The sequence below is a fragment of the Callorhinchus milii genome, unplaced genomic scaffold (genome assembly GCF_018977255.1).
Source record: "Callorhinchus milii isolate IMCB2004 unplaced genomic scaffold, IMCB_Cmil_1.0 Scaffold27, whole genome shotgun sequence".
NCBI classification, from domain to species: domain Eukaryota; kingdom Metazoa; phylum Chordata; class Chondrichthyes; order Chimaeriformes; family Callorhinchidae; genus Callorhinchus; species Callorhinchus milii.
The window spans coordinates 1,110,163-1,130,567 of NW_024704768.1; the positions used below are offsets into that span (position 1 = coordinate 1,110,163).

Genomic DNA, 20,405 nt, shown 5'->3' on the forward strand with positions numbered 1-20,405 from the left:
ATATATAAATGCAAGGAGTTAAGAGTAACCAGGTTGCTGACGTAATAACTTTCTACAGCACATTTCAAACTTTGAAAGTCTCACTTGTTAAAAATTCAATACAAATAGTTTGTTTTAGAGCATTATCAAGCTTTGAGATGTCTTGAAAACGTAATAAGGCGCTGTATCAAATGCAAGGATTATTATTATTATATCAAAGCTCACACATGAAACACAGATGCTTGGAAAAAAAAATTGGGGGCAGCCGGGTGTCTGATACGGGCGGAAACCCATCACCTTGCTTGAGGGTATCCAAACCAAGATGGGATTTCCATGGATCCTCCCTACACATGGAAATGCCAGAGATAGATTGTTGGAATGGAATGTGCACTCTCTCCCTGGAGGGATGGGTCCTGCTTACCTAATTCCGAAAAGTATTAGACGCAGGTTGGCAAGACCCAAGCTTTGGGGACCCCAGAGTATGCGTTTGGATAACTTCTGGAGTCTAACCAGCTAAAACCGCATAGCTTGCCATTAATATTGCTGTCTGGAAAGCTTTCCTGCTGCTTGTTCAGCTAGGAACACTGTTAGGGCTTTGGCTTGCAGGGTTAACAGGAGATGAGCGGGAAGCTTTGATGAGATGCAAGATCAATCCCTTCAGAATTGTGCACCGCTATATGGGATTTGAGAGGAGAAAATTAAAAGGGAAAGAAAAAGAGTAATACAGCAGGAAGTAGGGCTTTATGTAAGAAAAAACATCATAATGTGTCTCACCTGCTGTTTACAGCTGGCTGATATTTGTCATTGTGGTCACTTTGTCAGTGAGAACTTGACCAAAAAATAATCTGTCACACACCGAGGTTTGCTTGTGCAGTAGGAATTGTCTATTCTAATAATTATGCATATTTGTTTTCTATTTTTGTGTCCAGATACAAGGCTGATCAGATAAAGAGACCATGGAGAATTCACCATTTAGACGAGGGCAGTGGGTGTCTCAGTCCCTGCGAATTACTGCTAAAGAGCTGTCTATAGTCAACACGAGGGGATCGGTAGCACTCAGGGAACGTTTCTCCAAGTAAGTGTATTCACTGACTTTTTAACTGCACAAATTTGTTTCATGAGTACCAATGAGGTGCCTCCGAATATATGCTGAGATGTTTCCAGCTTGGATGATACTTTGTCCTTTTGTTGAGTTATTAACATGAGCAAACTTTTCCCTCTCTCAAATTGAAAAAATGCCCTCCCAGTTTTGAACAGCCTTTTGCTCCTACGTCTCAGGAAGTGCCTGGTACCTAAAGTTTTATAATGCGACTTTGTCACCGGGCTTAAAGGGCTTGTGGTGTAAGGGAACAGAGTTGAATTTCTGATGATTTGGGGGATGGGAGTGTGTAAGTCTTTAACATTGAGAAGAAAATCCTGTTTTGTTCTCCTCCCCCCCCCCCCAACAACTTAGACCTCAGACTTTTTCAAGCATACAGATCTATTTTTCAGCTATTCAGTGACTGCTGCGATTGGAATTTCGTGAGATGACTGGATTTGGGTGAAGCTAGCAGACTTAATTTTCTCACCAATTTTGTCTCCCCTGCATTCCTGAAATCATTTGCTTCTTTTTTCTCTTCTGTTGAGAGATGGTTAATTGGCACTGGTTAAGCTACCCTGGATATCTATTTTCTAACACGGCCATAATCTAATAGAATGGTGGAATAGGCTTGAGAGGTTAAATGGCTACTGCTGTTCCTATGGCCCAAGTAGCCAGCGAAAGAAGGGGAAAGTCATGTCCAGAGCAGCTAAAATGGAGTTCTTTTTTTCCCTCATGTGTGTTTGCAGTTTGTCCCTTAAATGCTTTGCTATCTGAAGGATGATTTGTACTGAAAGTTCAGCATACATTCTTTTAACAGAAAGTATTAAACAGTTTGCGCTACAAAGCAGATCCTCTATGAATGCACTTCTCTTTCAGAGTTGGAGCTGTGCCAAAATCTTGACAAAAATTGGTACAAGCCATTAAGTATTCCCATAGTGCTGTCAGCCACAAAGTGGGTTCAGTTGTTAAATTGCTAGCACTTCTGCACTGAAGTAGATACTGTCTCTTAAACGTTCCATGCAGCTGCTGCCTGTAGTATCTGTCTGTCTTAGGTGTGAATTGGTGTGAAAATAATTTTAATTATGAGATGGTATTATTGCCTATTTAAGATGGCAGCTTCTTCACCCTATCCTTGTAAAGATGTATTGTGATTATCCTACGTTTCCCTAAAAACCCATTTGGTTGAAACATCTTTCGCCTTGCTTTCTTTCTCTTCCCCCAAGCCACTATGGTGCAACTCTGCTTACAATAGACTTGTAGGCTATTGCTTTGCTGAGAGTTTGAGGCCAGATGTAGAGAGAATGTGAGTGAAAGAGGGCTATGTGACGTGTCGGTGGTGCTGTTGAGAAAAGTGCAGGTGCCAGGCATGTATGGCCAGTGTGTTGAGCTCCCCTTTGTCAATACACTTAACATGGGTTTGCTGCCAAAAACTGAATCTCAATAGACACAATTTGTTATAATTGAACACAAGACACCCAAATTTTGTTTGAATTAAAGGACTTGTCTATTTGGTCTTTCATGTTGTGTTTTCCTATCAGATATCAGAAGGCGGCAGAGGAATCGAGCAGTGAACGGAAGAGGGTAAGTGTACTCTTTAACATTTAGAAGAAAATCCTGTTTCATTCTCTCTCCCCCCGCCACACACACACACAACTTAGACCTCAGACTTTCTCAAGCATACAGAGCTGTTTTTCAGATATTCAGTGAGTGCTGCAATTGGAATTTCATTAGATGACTGGAGTTGGGTGAAGCTAGCAGACTTTTAATTCCCTCACCAATTTCTCATGTTTGCTTGTGTGTGTATGTATATGCGCCTGGATGATCTGCAGTGGGAAAGTATGCATCCTTGCTATTGGAACATTTTGTGAGTAGAGCACAGCTTGGCTCTTCTAACAGTGTGGAACCACTCTGTAATAACCAATGATAATGGCATTCTAATTAAAAGTGCTATATAAGAGCATATGGATTTATCAAGGCATCCTGTTAATTTGGGATGTTGCCTGTAATGTTCACAAGGTCAAGTGGCCTTTAGGATTTAAAGAGTTAATGTTATTGTGAGATGGACCTCAATCCCAGTTTATCCATTAATCCCCTTTAATTCCTACAGGCTTTATCTGGCTATTTTTCTCCATAGCTCACATTAGTCTCTGTATGCACTAAACAGAAGGAGAGTAGGAGCCAGGTATCAGTAATGAATCAAGAACAGGTACAGTTTATTTTGGAAATGGTTGTGTTATCATTCAGGATTTTGTTTGAATATGTATGTCAAGTCCACCAGCAGGAACTGCCCATTCTGAAAGTCTTCTGGTTCCTCAGTGGCTTAGTTGTTCATTCCACTGTCCAAAAGCATTAAGCATGCGAGCCAGAAGGACTTGAGTTTGATTCCCTGGGTGTGCTCAGTTACCAAGTCTTGGCCAATACTGTAATTGGGTTAGGCTCAGAGCGCGGGGATAGGGAATTGCTCCCAAGCGCCCCCAACCCACCTGGTGTAGGTTTAGAACCTCATCAGATTGGGCTGTTATACCCTTCACTGCTGAATAGCCCTTTGACACTCACTGTTCGAAACTCCTACCTGAAGACTGTCCACTTGGCTGAGATACCAGAGAGCTGGTGGCAGCAAAAGATGGTTAGCACCTTCAGAAGAGAAACAGCTAAGGCCATTCTATTAGCATTAATAGACTTAGTCAAGGTGTTTGGGATTTTTATCGTTTTAATAATTTGCTGATTTAATTAGTGACTAAATCAGAGCTACCAAGAAGAACTGAAATAGGCAGGTTACAATGTGCAACTATCAATGAAACAAACTAAGCATTTATTTATGAAATTAATTAAGTTAACTTTGGCAGAAGTTTTGACAGCAGCAGAAAGTATCAGCTGAAGTCAAACTAGTTTAAGAGATCTAGAAGTGTTGCATTCGATGTAGCGCCTTATCATAATTGTCAAGACGTCTCAAAGTGCTTCAGGGGATATACTGTAAAGGGGACTGATTGTGTATTTCGGGGCTTTTAAAATATGTTTTAGTTTCTCTCCCTGAATCATTCCCCTTTGCCTTTGCTAATGTTGCGTGGCTTCTAATCACTGCTAAGTGCTGGGTTGACAATTCTTGATTAGCCTCAACCTTACCTAGAAATTCTTTCACTGCCCTACCTCTGTGATCTTCTGCTCGTCCCTCACTCTGCAAACTCTCGCCTGTTGCACTCCCTGCTGTACAATTGGCAGCCGAGCCATCAGCCAATATGCTCCACCCTCTCTCGTTCAGTTTTCCACCACTCTATCTCACCTTTTCTCTACCTCCACTTGCCTTCCTGCAGGTTCTAGGAACTTGAGGAATCATGGAAGCAAAAATTTGCCTCTCAGTTCCCAACATGTTGAAGCTTCAGTGAATTGTCTTTCCTAGAACTCATTCTTTCAGAGAAATGTTTCCCTATTCAAATAATTTGGTGTTGCATTATGTGTATAGCACCCTTCCCCCCCCAACTCCGCACACAAACGCCCCAGCCTGGCAATGATGTCATTGACATATTGTGACCTTGACCTTAAATATTTTGCCTGACTTAACTCGTCAATACGCACAGGGCCCCACTGACTGAAGCTTTTTTGCATTAACACTGTGCTTAGTATGCCACTTCGGAAAAATGGGTATAACAGGGTACAAGTGACAAAGCTATTGCTGTACTTGTGTTTTACATCTAGGTAAATTGTTCTCCACATCGCTGACTAATATACCAATTTTTGACTTTACCGTGTAGCCTTCGAGCTTAGTGATTAGAGCACTCGTCTCCCAAGTGAGAAGACCAGGGTTCGATTCTTGAGCAGCACAAAACATTGGTCAAGTTTTCTTACTCCACAAGCCTCTGTTTACCTAGCAGTAAGTAGGAACTCGTTTGTTAGTCGATTGGCAGATTGCTTTTCCAGAGTAATAATCCAATAAAAAAAATAATAATTTGGTCACTCAATCTACAATTGCCACGTTTTGCCCACAAAATATATGGTCAATTCACTTTCAGTATATTCTGTGAAGCGCTTTGAAACATCATGAACACATGATAAGGCACTATATCAAATGCAAGGATTACTATTATTATCTATGCAATTACTTTTTTTTAATGTTTCGCTACCCTTAACTCATTCAAGGTGGCTTGTATTAGTGGTTTATCATGGACAGAAGAGAAAATCTTCTACAGTGGACATGACCTAAAGGAAAACATTTTGGAAGCCTTCACAATATGCAAGAGCCTCTATTTAAGGGAGCCCTATCTCATGGTTTTAGGGTTGCATATTTCATCTGGTTTCTGAATTCGAGCAGAAATCATAAGCAGCATGCATTATAACCATAGCCTCTTTTAAGGGAGTCCACATATGGTTCTAGTGCTAACATGCTGCATATTTTATATGGTTTCTGTATCTGAGTAGAAGTCATAAGCAGCATGCACTATAACCATAGCCTTTGGTACAGAGAATTTTTGCAATGATGAGTAATATATAATAATAATACTTGTATTTGATATAGCGCTTTTCACGTCTTCTAGACGTCTCAAAGCGCTTCACAGAATAGACTGTAAAGTGAATTGACCGTATATATTGCAAGTATACAGTGTGAAAGCTGTTAGAAAAGAGCTTCCAAATCCTGATCTACAGTGCAATAATAATAATAGTAATAATAACCCTTGCATTTGATATAGCACTTTTCACGTCGGGAGGACGTCCCAAAGCGCTTCACAGAACACACTGTAAAGTGAATTGACTGTGTATATATGTGGGCGAACGCGGCAGCCGATTGCGCACAGCAATGTCCCACAAACAGTCGTAGATTGAAAATGACCAATTTATTATTGTTTTTGGATTTGGAGGGATTATTATTAGGCTCTGTGTGGAGTAAGGAAACTTGCCCAGGGTTTCGCCCTGACCTGCCGGGGATTGAACTCAGGTCTCTCGCTTGCAAAGCGAGTGCTCTAACCACTGAGCTACAGGACTCCACAAGTATTTGCAAGGACTTATATTCTAGCACATAGTGAGTAAATCACAAATACTATTAAACTTGAACCAAAAGATTTTCTTTGTTGCACACAATCAGTAGATAGTTTTATCCTAAATGTTCCGTCTGTGTTACTTTGAATTGGACATTTCATTACTAGAACATTGTGGCCAGCAGCTGTGCGCAAACCAGGTGCTGAAATTTCGATTGATATCTGGGAAGTTGGTAACCTTTATGTTGCTGGCTCTCTTAGACGCGTTTTTTTTTGTCCACATTTGTTAGCTGTGTAAGCTTCAAAGCGTCTCTGTAACTACAGAAACTAGCAGTTGAAAGCTTCATTCCCACGTAAATAAAAGCAAATTTATTCTATATAAAATTATCTGAGTGACCTGTGAGGGATAACCAGTTCAAATGTGGGTGAGAGAGGCTTCCAGGCTGTGGAGTGCGGTTGGGAGAACGAGAGAGATAGGCTTGTCTTTTTCATTTTCCTGGAGTATATTTAGAAGTACTTGGCTGCTATTTTTTGTACATCCTACAATGAACTCCAATAGAAGTTTTGTTTGGCATTCGTTACAAAATATACAGTCACGACAATTTACAGTAAATCCTGTGAAGTACTTTGAGGCGTCATCCCGATGTGAAAAGCGATGTATGAAATGCAAGGATTATTTTTTTCAGCCATTTGATGAAGAATACTAGCTTTTGGAAGATGTTATATTGGAAATCTGTAAATGTTGAGAAATTAAAGCTGGTGTCCCAGTTTGAGGGCTTTGTGCCATTAGCTCACCCTGGAATGTGATTTCTTTAAATTTCACTGAGGAACTTTTGGTTATAACTGCCTTCTTAATAAGTAAAACTCCTTAACAATTCCCTTCATTGTTCTTCCTTTTTCCTTATAAGGAAATCCTGCTGTTTTATCATTTCCTGCTTTAGTTTCCTGGACTTTCTGGTTATACCCTAAGGGGTGAAATGCCAGTACAAGTTGTAACACTAAATGGTTGCAGCTGCCTGTGTAACTTGAACACTGGTGACACGTATATGTGTGTGTGTGTGTGTCTGCGCAGTGTGTTCTTATTCAGAGGTGAACGTTGGTGCTAATCAATGTTGCAGATTCCTGTTCTTAAACTGATTTCAAACTCTGGTCATTGCAGAACACTGAAAAGTTCCCCCTGAATGTAAAGAAGGGGGCACTGAGCATTTTAAAAAAGAAGTGGGAGAGCCAAGAAAAATCCACAGAGCAGTCAGAACCTCCGAAGATTTCTGTTCGAAGTAATCTCTCAGATCCTCGGCACCATATCAGTCCTAAGGCAAACAGCAGCACAGTGGCCCGAACGGAGTCGGATTGGAATTCAGAAACCACTACTGTCCAATCTAGAGTCAAGTCTCCCAAGAGTCCTGGGGTCCTGAGCAGATTTAATTACCTCGGTGGCGAGAGTGAAAGCCAGGCAGAGTTAAAAACCCAATCTGAGAAGATGGAGAAAGTGGGGCATGAAATGGAGAATGGCATCGTAGAGGATTTGACCATCTCCCCCAAAATCGAGAAGTTCAATGTGCCGCTGAGCAGTTTGAAGATGATGTTTGAGAAGGGGGAAGCAAACGTTCATTCCAAGAACCAACAGAATGGAACTGCAGTCAAGGTAAATCCTACCTACATTTAACCTGTTCGATTTGAAGACTGAGAGTTTCCCGCTCAGTTTTTTAAAAACGTGCTTTTCTGTGTTCTATGCTCTTCAACCAGTTCTTATTACTCTCAGCCTAAAATAATTGCATGCAGATTGGTTGCAGTTTTGTACATGTGGTTGGTGCACAGATTAAATGACCTGTAATATTAAATGCACAACATTTTTTTGAGCATTTTTAGGTTGAAGTTTGAGCTCTTGTTTCTGAGGTACTTCTTTTCCCCAACTCCCTTCCCCCACCCACCCACTGACAATTTTTTTTCTGACAATTTTGCCCGGTTACTGAAGGCGCCTGAACTCTCTTTTTCTTCTTCTGTGGTCGATTCCACAGGCGGTCTGGCACTGTCTGGCACGGTACCTCGCTTAAATGGCAATTGTTAATATGTAAGCCTTGACATTGTCGACTACCTATTCAACTGTGGGTGGGTATGTGGGGGGAGGGGGGGAAATGTCACAGCTGAGCCTGACCTTGCCTTTATCCTCTTTTTATACATGCGCACCGCCAGCAGAGTTGCTAGATAGCAATTGGGAACTTACAGCCTGGTTAATATATTTTTCCTCTTCCTGACCCAGGAACTCTCAGGCCAGTTGTAGTGATCCTTTTGTTGTCATGACCAAGATCAGCTAAGTCCGAAATGAACCCTTTGTGACTCCGCTACTAACTGGATAAATTTGGATGGACGTGTGTTACCTGGGGGCTATTATATCAATTTATACTCTCTTTTGAGGGACAGGGAGAACTTATTGTTACTGGTCTAAGTGCATAGTTGCTCACTGAATCCATAATGTAGTTTCCTCTCCCCAAATCCCTGGAAGCCTGTTGGTAACAATCACTGGATTAAGATGAGGAGCTCTTGAGGAAAAACACAAGAAATTGCAGGATAAATTGGATCGCTGAAGGATGGGCTGATAGGTGGTAGATGTAGTTTAGTGTGTAAAGTGGTACATGGGAGTTGAAGTAAAGGAATTAGTCCCCAAATAATGAAGAATTAATGTGTTTAATGGTGCAGATGCACAGATCTTTAAAGTAGGAGTGCAGGTATAAAAGGATTTCAAATTTAGTATAGGGGAAGCAAGGAAATGATACTATACAAAGCAGTTGAACTTGGCTAGTTGGAGTACCATTGCAGTTCTCATTAAGGAAATGTAATCCCAACTATCCTCCTGGTAAACGGGGTCTCATTGGAGCTGAACTGATTCCAAGGTGACATGCCTGGCAATGGAATATCAGAATTGAGCCAGCCTCTGTGGCGGTCTCAGTAGTCCGGTTTCTCAGACAGGCGAGTCCACAGAATTCCAGGGCACTGTTGATGACATAGGCAGGACCTGGAAGGGCAGACCACTCACTGGGGGCAGGGAGTCATCCCTCTCAGCTCCTGTTAACCCTGCAAGCTACAGCTAAATGGTAATGTGGTCTAGGCTGGACAATCAAATATGCAGAAGTATTAAAACAGACAGAGTAATTTATACTGCACAAACAAACCTGGGTGCATAACAGAATATTTTTTGATCACGTTCTTACTGACAAAATGACCACAATAAGCACTATCAGCCAGCTAGCAGGTCAGACACAGATCACACTATGATTTTTTTTCTCCTACATAAAGCCCTTCTTCCTGCTGTATTACTCTTTTTCTTTCCCTTTTAATTTTCTACTCTCAAATCCCATAAAGTTGTGCACAATTCTAAAGGGAATGATCTTGCATCTCATCCAAGCATCTCACTCAGCTCCTGTTAACCCTGCAAGCCAATGCCCTAGCGGTGGTCCTAGCTGACCAAGCAGCGGGAAAGCCTTGCCATACAGCAATAGCAATGGCAAGCTGGTTAAACTCACACATTGGGGTCCCCAAGCTTTGACTCCAGCCAACTTGTGCCTAATACTTTACGGAATTAGATAAGCAGAATGTATCCCTCCAGGGAGAGAGTGAGCATTCCAGTCCAACAATCTATCTCTGGAATTCCCATGTGCAGATGGGATGCATGGAATATCAGATTGGTTTGGAGATTCTTAAGCAAGGTGATGGGTTTCCATCATACACTTGGTATCCTTGACCTTAAATGCTGGTGCATGTGTCAGACACCCGGCTGACGCCTCAAAAAAGATTACAGAAAATACATTCTGTTATTGTTCCTCAACTCTCCTCTTTGCTATCAACCTTCCACAATCTGTTAATATACCAATTCAGTACATGTTAATCAGATATCATAGCCTGGATGACTTTCCTTTGTTTCATCAACTCTGTGGACAGACAACTTCCATGTTGGCAAGATAGTAGTGACACCCATACCTTACTGTTTAATGGTGTGCCACTTTAGAGCACCAGCGTTTCTTTATCCCGGTTCCAGAGTTTGTTCTAAAACAGTTTGATACTTTTAGGAACAACTCTTTCTTTTAAGCTCAGATTGGAATGTACTGTGGTTATCTGGAAGCTGGTCCTTTTAGTGATGAACGTAATTTAATTAAACTTATTCTTGTAAAGATCTGGTAGATGACGTCTTGTTGCACGCAGTCTTTTACATTGAGATCTGCTGCGTTTCATCCGGCATTAAATCAAATGTAGGGATAATTGGAGTTGTTTATACAAGCAGGGATTTTTCGCTCTGTCCTGCCTGATAGTATGTTTTATTCTGAATGTTGGCACGTATGCACACTACATGCTGCTACATGCTGCTTCACTTTCTCATGGGGTGTTGTCAGTGGGTGGGAGGAAGTGAGCAACCCTTCGACAGAATGGGTTGATGAATCTACAGAGGCTTTTTAATTAGGCTGATCCGTTGCTATTATATGAGATGTGCATCTGCATCTGAGTCATTGCTAGACTGAGATCAGCACCAGGTGGATTATAGCCTCAGAGCTGATTCAGAAACTCTTCAGAAAGTTGGGAACATTCCTGACCTCCATTTGCTGCTAAATACAATGCTTAGAGGCATCAATTTTTAACAGGATTCCTTAATAAGGAAGCGAAGTATAGAACTCCCAATCGCAGGAGTCTCAATGTTTTTTCAGCCGCCCATATCACTGGCTTTAGATCCAATATTACAATATTCCCAACTCTTCCCTTCACAAACTGCAGATCATCCAAAACTCTGCAGCTCGTGTACTCTCGCACACCAGGCTCCGTGACCCCATCACTCCCACCCTCGCCCGACTCCATTGGCTCCCCATCCCCCAGAGGATCGAGTTCAAGATCCTCGTCCTCACCTTCAAGGCCATCCATGGCCTTGACCCCTCCTACCTCTCTGATCTGCTGACTCCCTACCAACCTGCCCACTCCCTCCGTTCATCGGGCTCTGGCCCTGCTCCATATGCTTGTGGAGTCCTGTAGCTCAGTGGTTAGAGCACTCGCTATGCAAGTGAGAGACCCGAGTTCAATTCCAGGCAGAGGGCCAAACCTTGGGCAAGTTTCCTTACTCCACACAGAGCCTAATAATAATCCTCCCTCGCCTCCTTTAGCCGGTCTCAAGAGCCTTCTCTTCGACCGTGCTTTTGGTCTCCCTCCCACCTCTCTGCCTTCCCTCTCCCCTACACCACCCCTCCCCCCATGCTCGGGCCCCGACACCTGACTGTTCAGCGCTTTGGCACGTCCTCCCGACGCGAAAGGCGCTCTACAGATGTAATTTTGTTGTTGTTGTTCATTACAACATAAGCTTGAAAGAGCACAATCTTGTTTAGCAAAACGAATTGTTTCAACAATGCTGGTTTCTTCAGTGAACATTGTCCATCTCCAGATCCGTTTGTAGCAAAATTGGTGACATCAGAACTGTAGAGACTTTGTTTCTGAAAAAGTAAGTGCGTTGGACTTTAGGTAGGGGCCTCTTGAGATCACTTTGTGTGAAACACTTGTGAGCGATGTGACATAAGTGTCGGGATGCTGATGGATGCCTTGTTATAGATGAATTCCATATACTTTGGTTTGAATTCCAACTTTTTTGCTGATATTTAATGCTAGCACCAGTCTGTGGGTGAGGTGCACTGGTTTTTGTATTGCAAAATTCAGCAGTTCACTGTGGTGGAAATGGCTCTAACATTTGGGCAGAGTTTGCAGAAAAGAAGGGAAAAAATCATCGTAAAGCATCTATTTCTCCCTGCTGGGTGGTCCTCCTTCTTCGCAACACAAAACTAATAAAATACTGTAATAATGTTTGCATTTGATCGAGCACCTTCAACATCAAACTTCAAAGGGTTTAGCAGTAAAGTGTTTTTTCTATAAAGTGCCTCTCGTTTCAGACGAAATGAACTAAAACAGACAGTCTTTGAAAGAGTCCACAGCTGTTTACATTGGGAAAAACACATGGAAACAGCACAAAGATGGAATGCAAATGGAAAATAATGATATTGATAGAAGCCGAATGATTTCACATGTCACATGTAGAGCACAACGCTGAATTTTTTCCTCCAGCACATGATCTGATTTTCCAGTTGTTCACTGATCTTTCATAACTGTACTCGTCAAGAGTTTAATCGTTTTCAACAAAAAACACTCATCTTCTTAAGTTTCACAACCAGGCTGTAAAAGTGCTCAGTGTGGCTCCTTGTTAAAAGGCTTGGCATTCAGTGCAAAAAACAATTCCCCCTAAGTGATGTCCAGCTGACAAAGAACACAGCCACTGAGATCAGCGATTTGCCTGAGGTAATGTGGTGCCCTAATTTAGTGCTTCTTAATATCCTGTCAAAGAGAGGTCTTTTCTCTTATGCTGCCTTCTACATCTAGAAGTAATTACTATAACATTTTTGGTGATGGAAGAATATCTATGTAATTTTTTTTATATTTAATTCATGTACACACACACACACACACACACAGAAAGCTATAAGTTGAGATGCCCACTTTCAAAACCTATTTCAGGGCCATAGTTTCATCTTTGTTGCCTACTGTTTGCATTGCCATGTTACCTTAAGCACTTTGCAAGCCATTATCGGTGCTTTTGTTTGATTTGTGTGGGGTCGGTTTATCTTAGGGTGATGGAAGAGGTGCTAAAATTGTTCTCCATTTGCTCCAGGCAGGGACCAAATGGTCTATGCTGCTGCAGATCAACTTATCTCGCTAAGCAAGGTTGCTGTATTGCTGTAGGTTTGTAAAGCAGTTAGTATTTCAGCATGCTGTTATTATCTCTCACATTGCTGTAAACTGAGGAAAGCCAACAGTCACTGAGAAATGTGGCACCGTGACCCAAACCTCCTGTTCCTCCCTGTACTGCGGTGAACATATTGCATAACGACACTGAAGTTTCCTGATAACTCCACAACTATTGCTTGCACTTATTTACAGAGTTGGTGCGGGTCACTATACCATTAAGTTAAGATAAAGCCACTGCTGGTCTGCTGGGTTGGGAAAGCAGAGGGGTGAGGGACATCTGTTAGCAGACACAGTTTGACGTTTCTGTCTTTCTTTGCTGGTGCACGGTAAATGCATTTTACCAGCAGGAGGGCAGAACCACATGCAAAAACGTCTCTGCTCTAAATCAGGTATGACGTTACAATTGATATTATTCAGCTACAACCAGCTGCATTCCACAGATGACGCTGCCCCTGTCCCAGCAGGACAGAATCCATTATGTTCCACAGAGTAGCAAGCTCATCGTCTGTGTCTTTGCTGAGCGTATGATGCGTGTTCAGTCTGTTCCCGGGCAGTGCCAGCCGAGTGTTTCTGTAATTAAATACTCCTTCAGCTTAGTAAACTCATTGCGTATCTGAATTGTAGCAGATGGGGCTAGTTTTTCAGCATTGCATCAATACTTTACTGTAAAAGATGGCGAGTGCATGGTTAAGGGGTACACAGGGAAGGCACAGATTGTTGCTATTAAGAAATTTGGGTGATGTGTGTCAATTGCCCGGCTAACAAGCTAATCCTAGGGTGGCCTTAGCATGAACTCACTAACCCAGACAGCAGAGTGTAGATGACATGGAACTGATATATTCATATTTCACCTTCTTCCGTGATTCATATCATCATCTCTATAACGTGCTACAAGGCTTTGTCCTCCTAATATGTGCAAGTCAATGGCAGAAACTGTTTCAATCTGAGGTGTTTTTATTGACGATGTTTTGTGAGCTGCTGCATTTTGCCCACATAATGTACAATCAATTCACTTTACAGTATATTCTGTGAAGCACTTTGAGACGTCTCGAAGACGTGATAAGGCACTGTATCAAATGCAAGGATTATTATCTTTGACAAGCCTTATTTGTGAGTTTTGGTCAAGGCCTGAATAGATGGAGCTTGACTCTGTATTCAGGGTAGTTTGAGAGTTGGGCACCTCTTAGATCTAGGAGCAGTGGGCCATGATTCACTATAATGTCTGTGATCTTCTACGTTCCAAATCTGAGCAAGCCCCGAGTGGAAATCTGTGTACAGTATTGTCCAACTGCAGCTTCAGATCACAAGACATTTATTCAGAGGAACATTCTGGTCTAATAAATGACAAATTACTCATATGTTATGCTTCTCAGACCCTCCTCTGTTAGTTGCCTGCTATGCTGTTTGCTTCTTGCTTAGAGCCACAGTACTGAGGAATACACAGAGGATGAGGGTGCTCCTACTATCCAGTGTATGATTCACATGGGAAATGAATAAGGTAACTGGTTATGTGAAAAAAATGTTGCATGATTTCTTTTAGGTCTGTGCGACATCGACTAAATTAACAGCAAAATCTTATTTATCACAGTATTCACCTATTTTTAAAACCCTCCATGCTAGTAATCCTTTAAAGCTTTAGAAATGTTCTAACTTTAGAAAGGGACACAGTACTTGTGAACTGCCTCGGTGTCTCAGCATGTGCTAAGTAAATGCTGTGTGGTGCAGACCAGGAAAGTTCCCAGGTTTATTATAATAATAATAATAATAATCCTTGCATTTGATATAGCGCTTTTCACGTCGGGAGGACGTCCCAAAGCGCTTCACAGAACACACTGTAAAGTGAATTGACTGTATATTTGTGGGCGAACGCGGCAGCCAATTGCGCACAGCAATGTCCCACAAACAGTCGTAGATTGAAAATGACCAATTTATTATTGTTTTTGGTTTTGGAGGGACTATTATTAGGCTCTGTGTGGAGTAAGGAAACTTGCCCAAGGTTTCGCCCTCTGCCTGGAATTGAACTCAGGTCTCTCGCTTGCAAAGCGAGTGCTCTAACCACTGAGCTACAGGACTCCACAAAGTCATTAATGTCAGAAAATGAGAACTTTTAACACAGAAGAAGAGCAGGGATGTGTACAAGCGTAACTGATTTTGAACTTTGTATTTGTCTGGAAGCAGGTAACATGCACTAAGTGGGAATGAAATCAGAGTGGCTCATAATCCTGATTGCACTCCCAGCAACCCTTTCTCAAAAATGTACATGTTTGTGAGGGTAGCCTTGGACTTGTTACTTCAGTGGGGCGAGACGGAGTGTTTGTGGTTGATTTGAGTGCAGCAGACGAGCTCCTACACGTTTCCATTCTGGGTTAAAACCATAATGGCTAAGATAACAACACTAAAATGATTATTTTAATACGAGAACCAGCGTACAAGGACATGGATATATTGGAAACCAATGAACTGTAAACTGTACAGTTCAACTGTAAACCAATGAATGTTAACGTATCCAATCCTAGACCTATTAATCCTGGGAATTGTCATGACCAGCACTTGGTCTGGTGGTCTTCTCTGCTAATTTAGTACAGTATTTGTGTGCAGAGGTTCTGATGTACCAACATGTTACAAAGTGATAATTGTGAACAGTATTAAGATGTGAAATAATATTTTGATTGTAATTGAGGTACGTTACCTATACGTACTGTGGCATTGCAATTTTTGATTGTAATTAAAAATGCAGAGAAATCTGTAACATTCACCACGTGACTGAAGGATATGTCAACAAGCGCAAGGTTTGACTCATGACAGGATCCATTTCCTGGGAGCGAGGGAGGCACTGTCTGAGGTTAATGAATGCTTACCTCACCACCTTGCAGCTGGTTCAAAGAGCAGCATTGGCAGCCAGCTTGGAAGCAATAATGCCTGTATTCCAGCAAATGGTATATAGTGTGGTGAGGGCTGGGGGGATGAACTGGCAAAAATAATGAATTAACAAATTGAATACTATCTTAATGAGTTCTTCATTGAGCATTAAGTTCTGAGGCTGAAATGCTTGCTACGCCTGAATTTGAGTTCTCCTGGATGTGCTAGGAAATATTTGGGAGTGCCATCTCCAACTCCAATTTAAATCAAGTGCTGTTTTAGCTAAGTTGCCAGATCACCACTATCCATTTGGAGATCATTTTCATCAGATAGTATTAAGTGGCTGCATGTGAAGTTTAGAACGATGTGCTTTCCTCTGCAAGAGATGAAAGCAGAGAGAGATTGTGGGCTTTTTAATTTTTCATGACTCGATGGACATTTTTAGCACCACCTTGGGGTGTCTTTTTACTTCTGCAGTTATCTGTGTTGGAACCTAAAATCTGGTAGTACCAGATTTTGGAGCAGTAACTTCAATGTGATGGGCTATAGATTTAACCCTAACTTGAAGTTCTTAGTCACTTTGGGTTGGGGTAGCAAACAAGGAAGGAAATGACTCGCCTTTCTTCAGTGCTAAGACTTGAACAGCAGCATGACTCAAGGCAGTTAATGCATTCATTATCTGATCAATGCAGCATTTTCCCCCCAGCGATGGGATGCCCAACCCAGATAAAACTCGAGTCCTGATGTGGGGCGCGCATCTACAGTAATTTGGTTTGTTACCAATGGAGCCAGTCTATAAATCTACCATACAATTTAGTAATACCCGTTCTATATAATCAAAACTTCTTTACATCATCTGAACACTGTGTGCAAATAGTGTATATTGAAATAACAGATATACTTAATAATGGAACGCATTACCCAGGAAGAGTAAATAGAATATCCTCGGTACTGACAAATGTTTGAATGGTTGTACTGCATATAATATTGAGTCTCCTTTATGTTTTGACTCACACTGTAATCTGTTTTCTAAAGATGCTCTATGCAAGCACATAATGTAATGATTTGTTCCATTTCACTGTAATTTCAGACTTTAAATGGTTATAATTCTTTACAGAATGGAAAAGCACGACGTTTTGCCCATTGGCATATTGCAACTCTTCTCTGTGCCTGAATCACTGGAGCATCCATTCAGTTATAGATTGATGCCTTTTCTTTTCCTTTTATTAATGTTTCATAACCCAACATGGAGCATCATTCCATCTGCCAATTTAATTACTTCAGGCATATTTTTGAGTGTATGAGGCTTTGTGAATTGAAATGTTCCAATTGTAAAATATGGAAGTTTCTTAATAATAATAATCCTTGTATTTGATAAAGAGCCTTATGTCGTTGAGACGTCTCAAAGCTCTTCACAGAATATACCGTAAAGTGAATTAACTGTACACTATGTGAGAGAAACGCAGCAGCCAATTGCACTCAGCAGTGTCCCACAAACTGCTGTGGATTGAGTGACCAATTTATTATTTGTTAACGTTTTTTTGACAGCATTACTACCCCCAGAAAGCAATCCACCAATCGACTAACAACTGGTTTGCTACTTACTGCTAGGTAAACAGAGGTGTGTGGCGTAAGGAAACTTGCCGAAGTTTTCGCCCTGCCTAGGAATCAAACCCAGGTCCTGCTGCATACAAGGCGAGCGAGCTAACCAATATGCTACGGGACTCCATATGGGGCATTTTATTATACAAATGTATTGTATTCAGTGAGGATAGAAAGATTTCAATTTGGAAAGGGTTCCTGCCAAAGAAATTTCTAGGTAAATTGCTTATGAATAGCTCCTCGGATTCAAAGTGATAGCTGAGTTCAAAGTTTTCTAAATCTGCTTCCATTTGGTACGACAGTGAGTTTTACTTGTTGCCTCCAGAGATAAACTAGTAACATAAATATGCATATGAAACTCCAGCAGTTTTAAGCATTCATTTGCAGTTTTTAAAATCTAAAAATCTCCTTCCATAGTTGCACAAGAGGCATTTCATTTCATCAGTTAAAAATGATTGACAATTCACACATTACCGCATAAGTAGATCAATTTTTCTTTAAAAAAATGTATTCCAACCTTGTTAATGCCTGCCCTTGTGTGCACATCCTGATATTTGTGGAGAGGATTGCACAAGTATTGAAATATCTTAAAACAAAGCACAAAATACACCAGTTCTGACGAAGGATCGTGGACCCGAAACTTTGACTCGCTTTCCTTTCTCCATGGATGCTGCCTGACCTGCTGAGTGTTCCCATTGACTTCTGTTTTTGTTTAATGAAATATCTTGTTCAGGGTTGTGCCTGATCTGATTTTTTTTAAAAAACTGAATGGGAAAGAGTGGGTTTTTGATGCAGTGTGGGGCAGCAGTAATAATAATAATAATCCTTGCATTTGATATATCTTATCACATCTTCGAGACGTCTTCGAGACGTCTCAGCACTTCACAGAATACACTGTAAAATGAATTGACATTGGTGTAACATTAAAACTTAAGTCTTGTGCTAGCTCCCTGAGCAATCGATACTACACCTTAAACGCCTGCAAAATGGCATCTGGCAGCAGCATGAGGGCTCATCAATCACAGGAATAGTGCACTATACTGCACAAGCATGCTTGTCTGAGCATTTGTCTGTTATTTGTCTGAGTTCATATATCTTGATATCATAGAAACATAGGAACAGGAGGGGGCCATTCAGCCCCTCGAGCCTGTACGCCATTTTATAAGATCATGGCTGATTTGTATCTCAACTTCAATTACCTGCCCTTGCTCCATATTCCTTGATACTCTGACCTAACAAATATATCCATTCAGTAATTTCATTAACCATATTTGTTCAAAGGAATAGCCAACTTCATGTGATTTCTAAAATTTTAATTAAGTGAGTTGGCTTTTGACATAAAATACCCCAGTTCTGTGACCCCTGAGGGGTCTTGAACTATCCTTTCCTCCACTACTGCCTACAAATGTGATTTTTTTTACAGAGTAAAGTAGTCAGAAAGGGAAAACCTAGGTTTACTGAGACCACTAATGATCGTCCTACTGCCACCTTGATTATGACTGAGCAGCTAACCCAGTGCGGATATCAAATGTGGATGTATTTTTAAACACGAATATCCTTCATAATGTGAAATATTATTAATTAATAATAATAATCATCTTGAATGAGTAAATAGTATCTAAACACTAAATAACAATTTAACTGTGTAAATAATAATAGTAATCCTTGCATTTGATATAGTGCCTTATGTCTTCAAGACATCTCAAAGCGCTTCACTGTAAAGTGAATTGACTGTATATTTTGTGGGCTAAATGCAACAGCCAAAGGACGACATGTCACTAACTAAAGTTCCTACTTACTGCTAGGTAAACGGAGGCGTTTGAAGAAAGGAAACTTGCCCAACGTTTCGCCCTGCCAGTGAATCAAACCCAGGACCTCTCGCTTGCGAGGCAGTGCCCTAACCACTGAGTTACAGGACTCCATTCTGAAATAATCATCCAAAAATATTTTTTTAAAAAAAGAAAAAAGGCCCTGGAGTTTAATGCGTCTGTACACGCAGCTGGTTATTTTTCTATTAACTTCATTTGCTGTTAGTTTTAAATTAAATGAAACAAATTGAACTAATTTTTAAAGGATCAATTATGACTGATGCAGGGAACTATTCATCAGAGATACTGTAGAAGTTTGGGCTGAGTAGTGGCAGAAAATCTCACATGATCTGTATGTTGTTTTATTAGTCCCTGTAAATAAGATATCATAAGAGGTTTGAAGCAAATTGATAATGATTTACTTTAAATGGTGCAGATCTACACAATATAGTACAAGTGATAATGTGTGCCACCTCTTTGAAGAGAGTTTTTTTAAATATCTAGCATTGTTCTGTTCTGCTCCTCTTATCTCTAGGTTAAAGCAAATGGTACCAGACCTCGTCTGTGAAAACAGCTGCGTCTTGTGTTCAGGGTGAACTGTAAGCAAAATGCTTCATCCATGCAGGCAGACACACCTGCAGTATAGTTTTAAATCTAAGCAAACACCTCAACTGCCTTTCCTTGAAGCAGAAAATAAAACAATCTCTGCTGCCAAATTGGTACAGTACAGATCCAGGTATCTTTTGTTGAAAGACATATTTAAGCAAAATCACCATGTTTTTTTATAAAAAAACTGTTAGACTTCAGGCAACATCTAGATAATTGAATTACTCAAACCATATTGAATTGCAAATGTACATAGGTAGCAGTCACTTCTCAGCCATCTGGAAACGGGATTAAAGGGGCCCTGTGCTCACCCCAGATGGGATCAGTCTTGTCCAGAAATGCCACAAGGGCTTTGAACCCATTTGCTTATATGGACCTCTGTGCACAAGACTGTTAATCCAGATGGCAATAGAGTGCTCTCATTAGCAGGCTTATGATGTGATCATATGGGCCTGAACCTAGGACAGACAGGGCTGGAACATCCACTTCATTGTCTCTACATCCCCCCCTCCTCACCATATAGGGATTTAGGAATTAATTAAGTCTGGTGTGTGTCTGAGCCCAAGCACTATACAAATCACATCCATTTTAAATGGACAAAGACGATTTGATTAAATAGGTGTGATCTTCCTTCAACAAAAGGCAACGTAATGAGGAAGTTGATTGCTTTGAGCTGTAATTGACAGCCTAGTAACGCACTATCCTTTTTGCATTAATGATTTGAACACGGAACGAGCC

General features: G+C 41.0%; 1 protein-coding gene across 1 annotated transcript in view; it reads left to right on the top strand.

Moving 5' to 3' along the window:
* Nucleotides 1-907: 907 nt before the first annotated feature.
* The window catches only part of lima1a (LIM domain and actin binding 1a), a 33,241-nt gene continuing 13,743 nt past the window's right edge, over nucleotides 908-20,405 (top strand). The window contains exons 1-3 of the mRNA XM_007911037.2: nucleotides 908-1,054; nucleotides 2,599-2,641; nucleotides 7,187-7,672. Of these exons, the coding sequence (XP_007909228.1) occupies nucleotides 936-1,054; nucleotides 2,599-2,641; nucleotides 7,187-7,672 (648 nt within the window). The 5' untranslated portion in view covers nucleotides 908-935. The remainder of the gene's footprint in view (nucleotides 1,055-2,598; nucleotides 2,642-7,186; nucleotides 7,673-20,405) is intronic.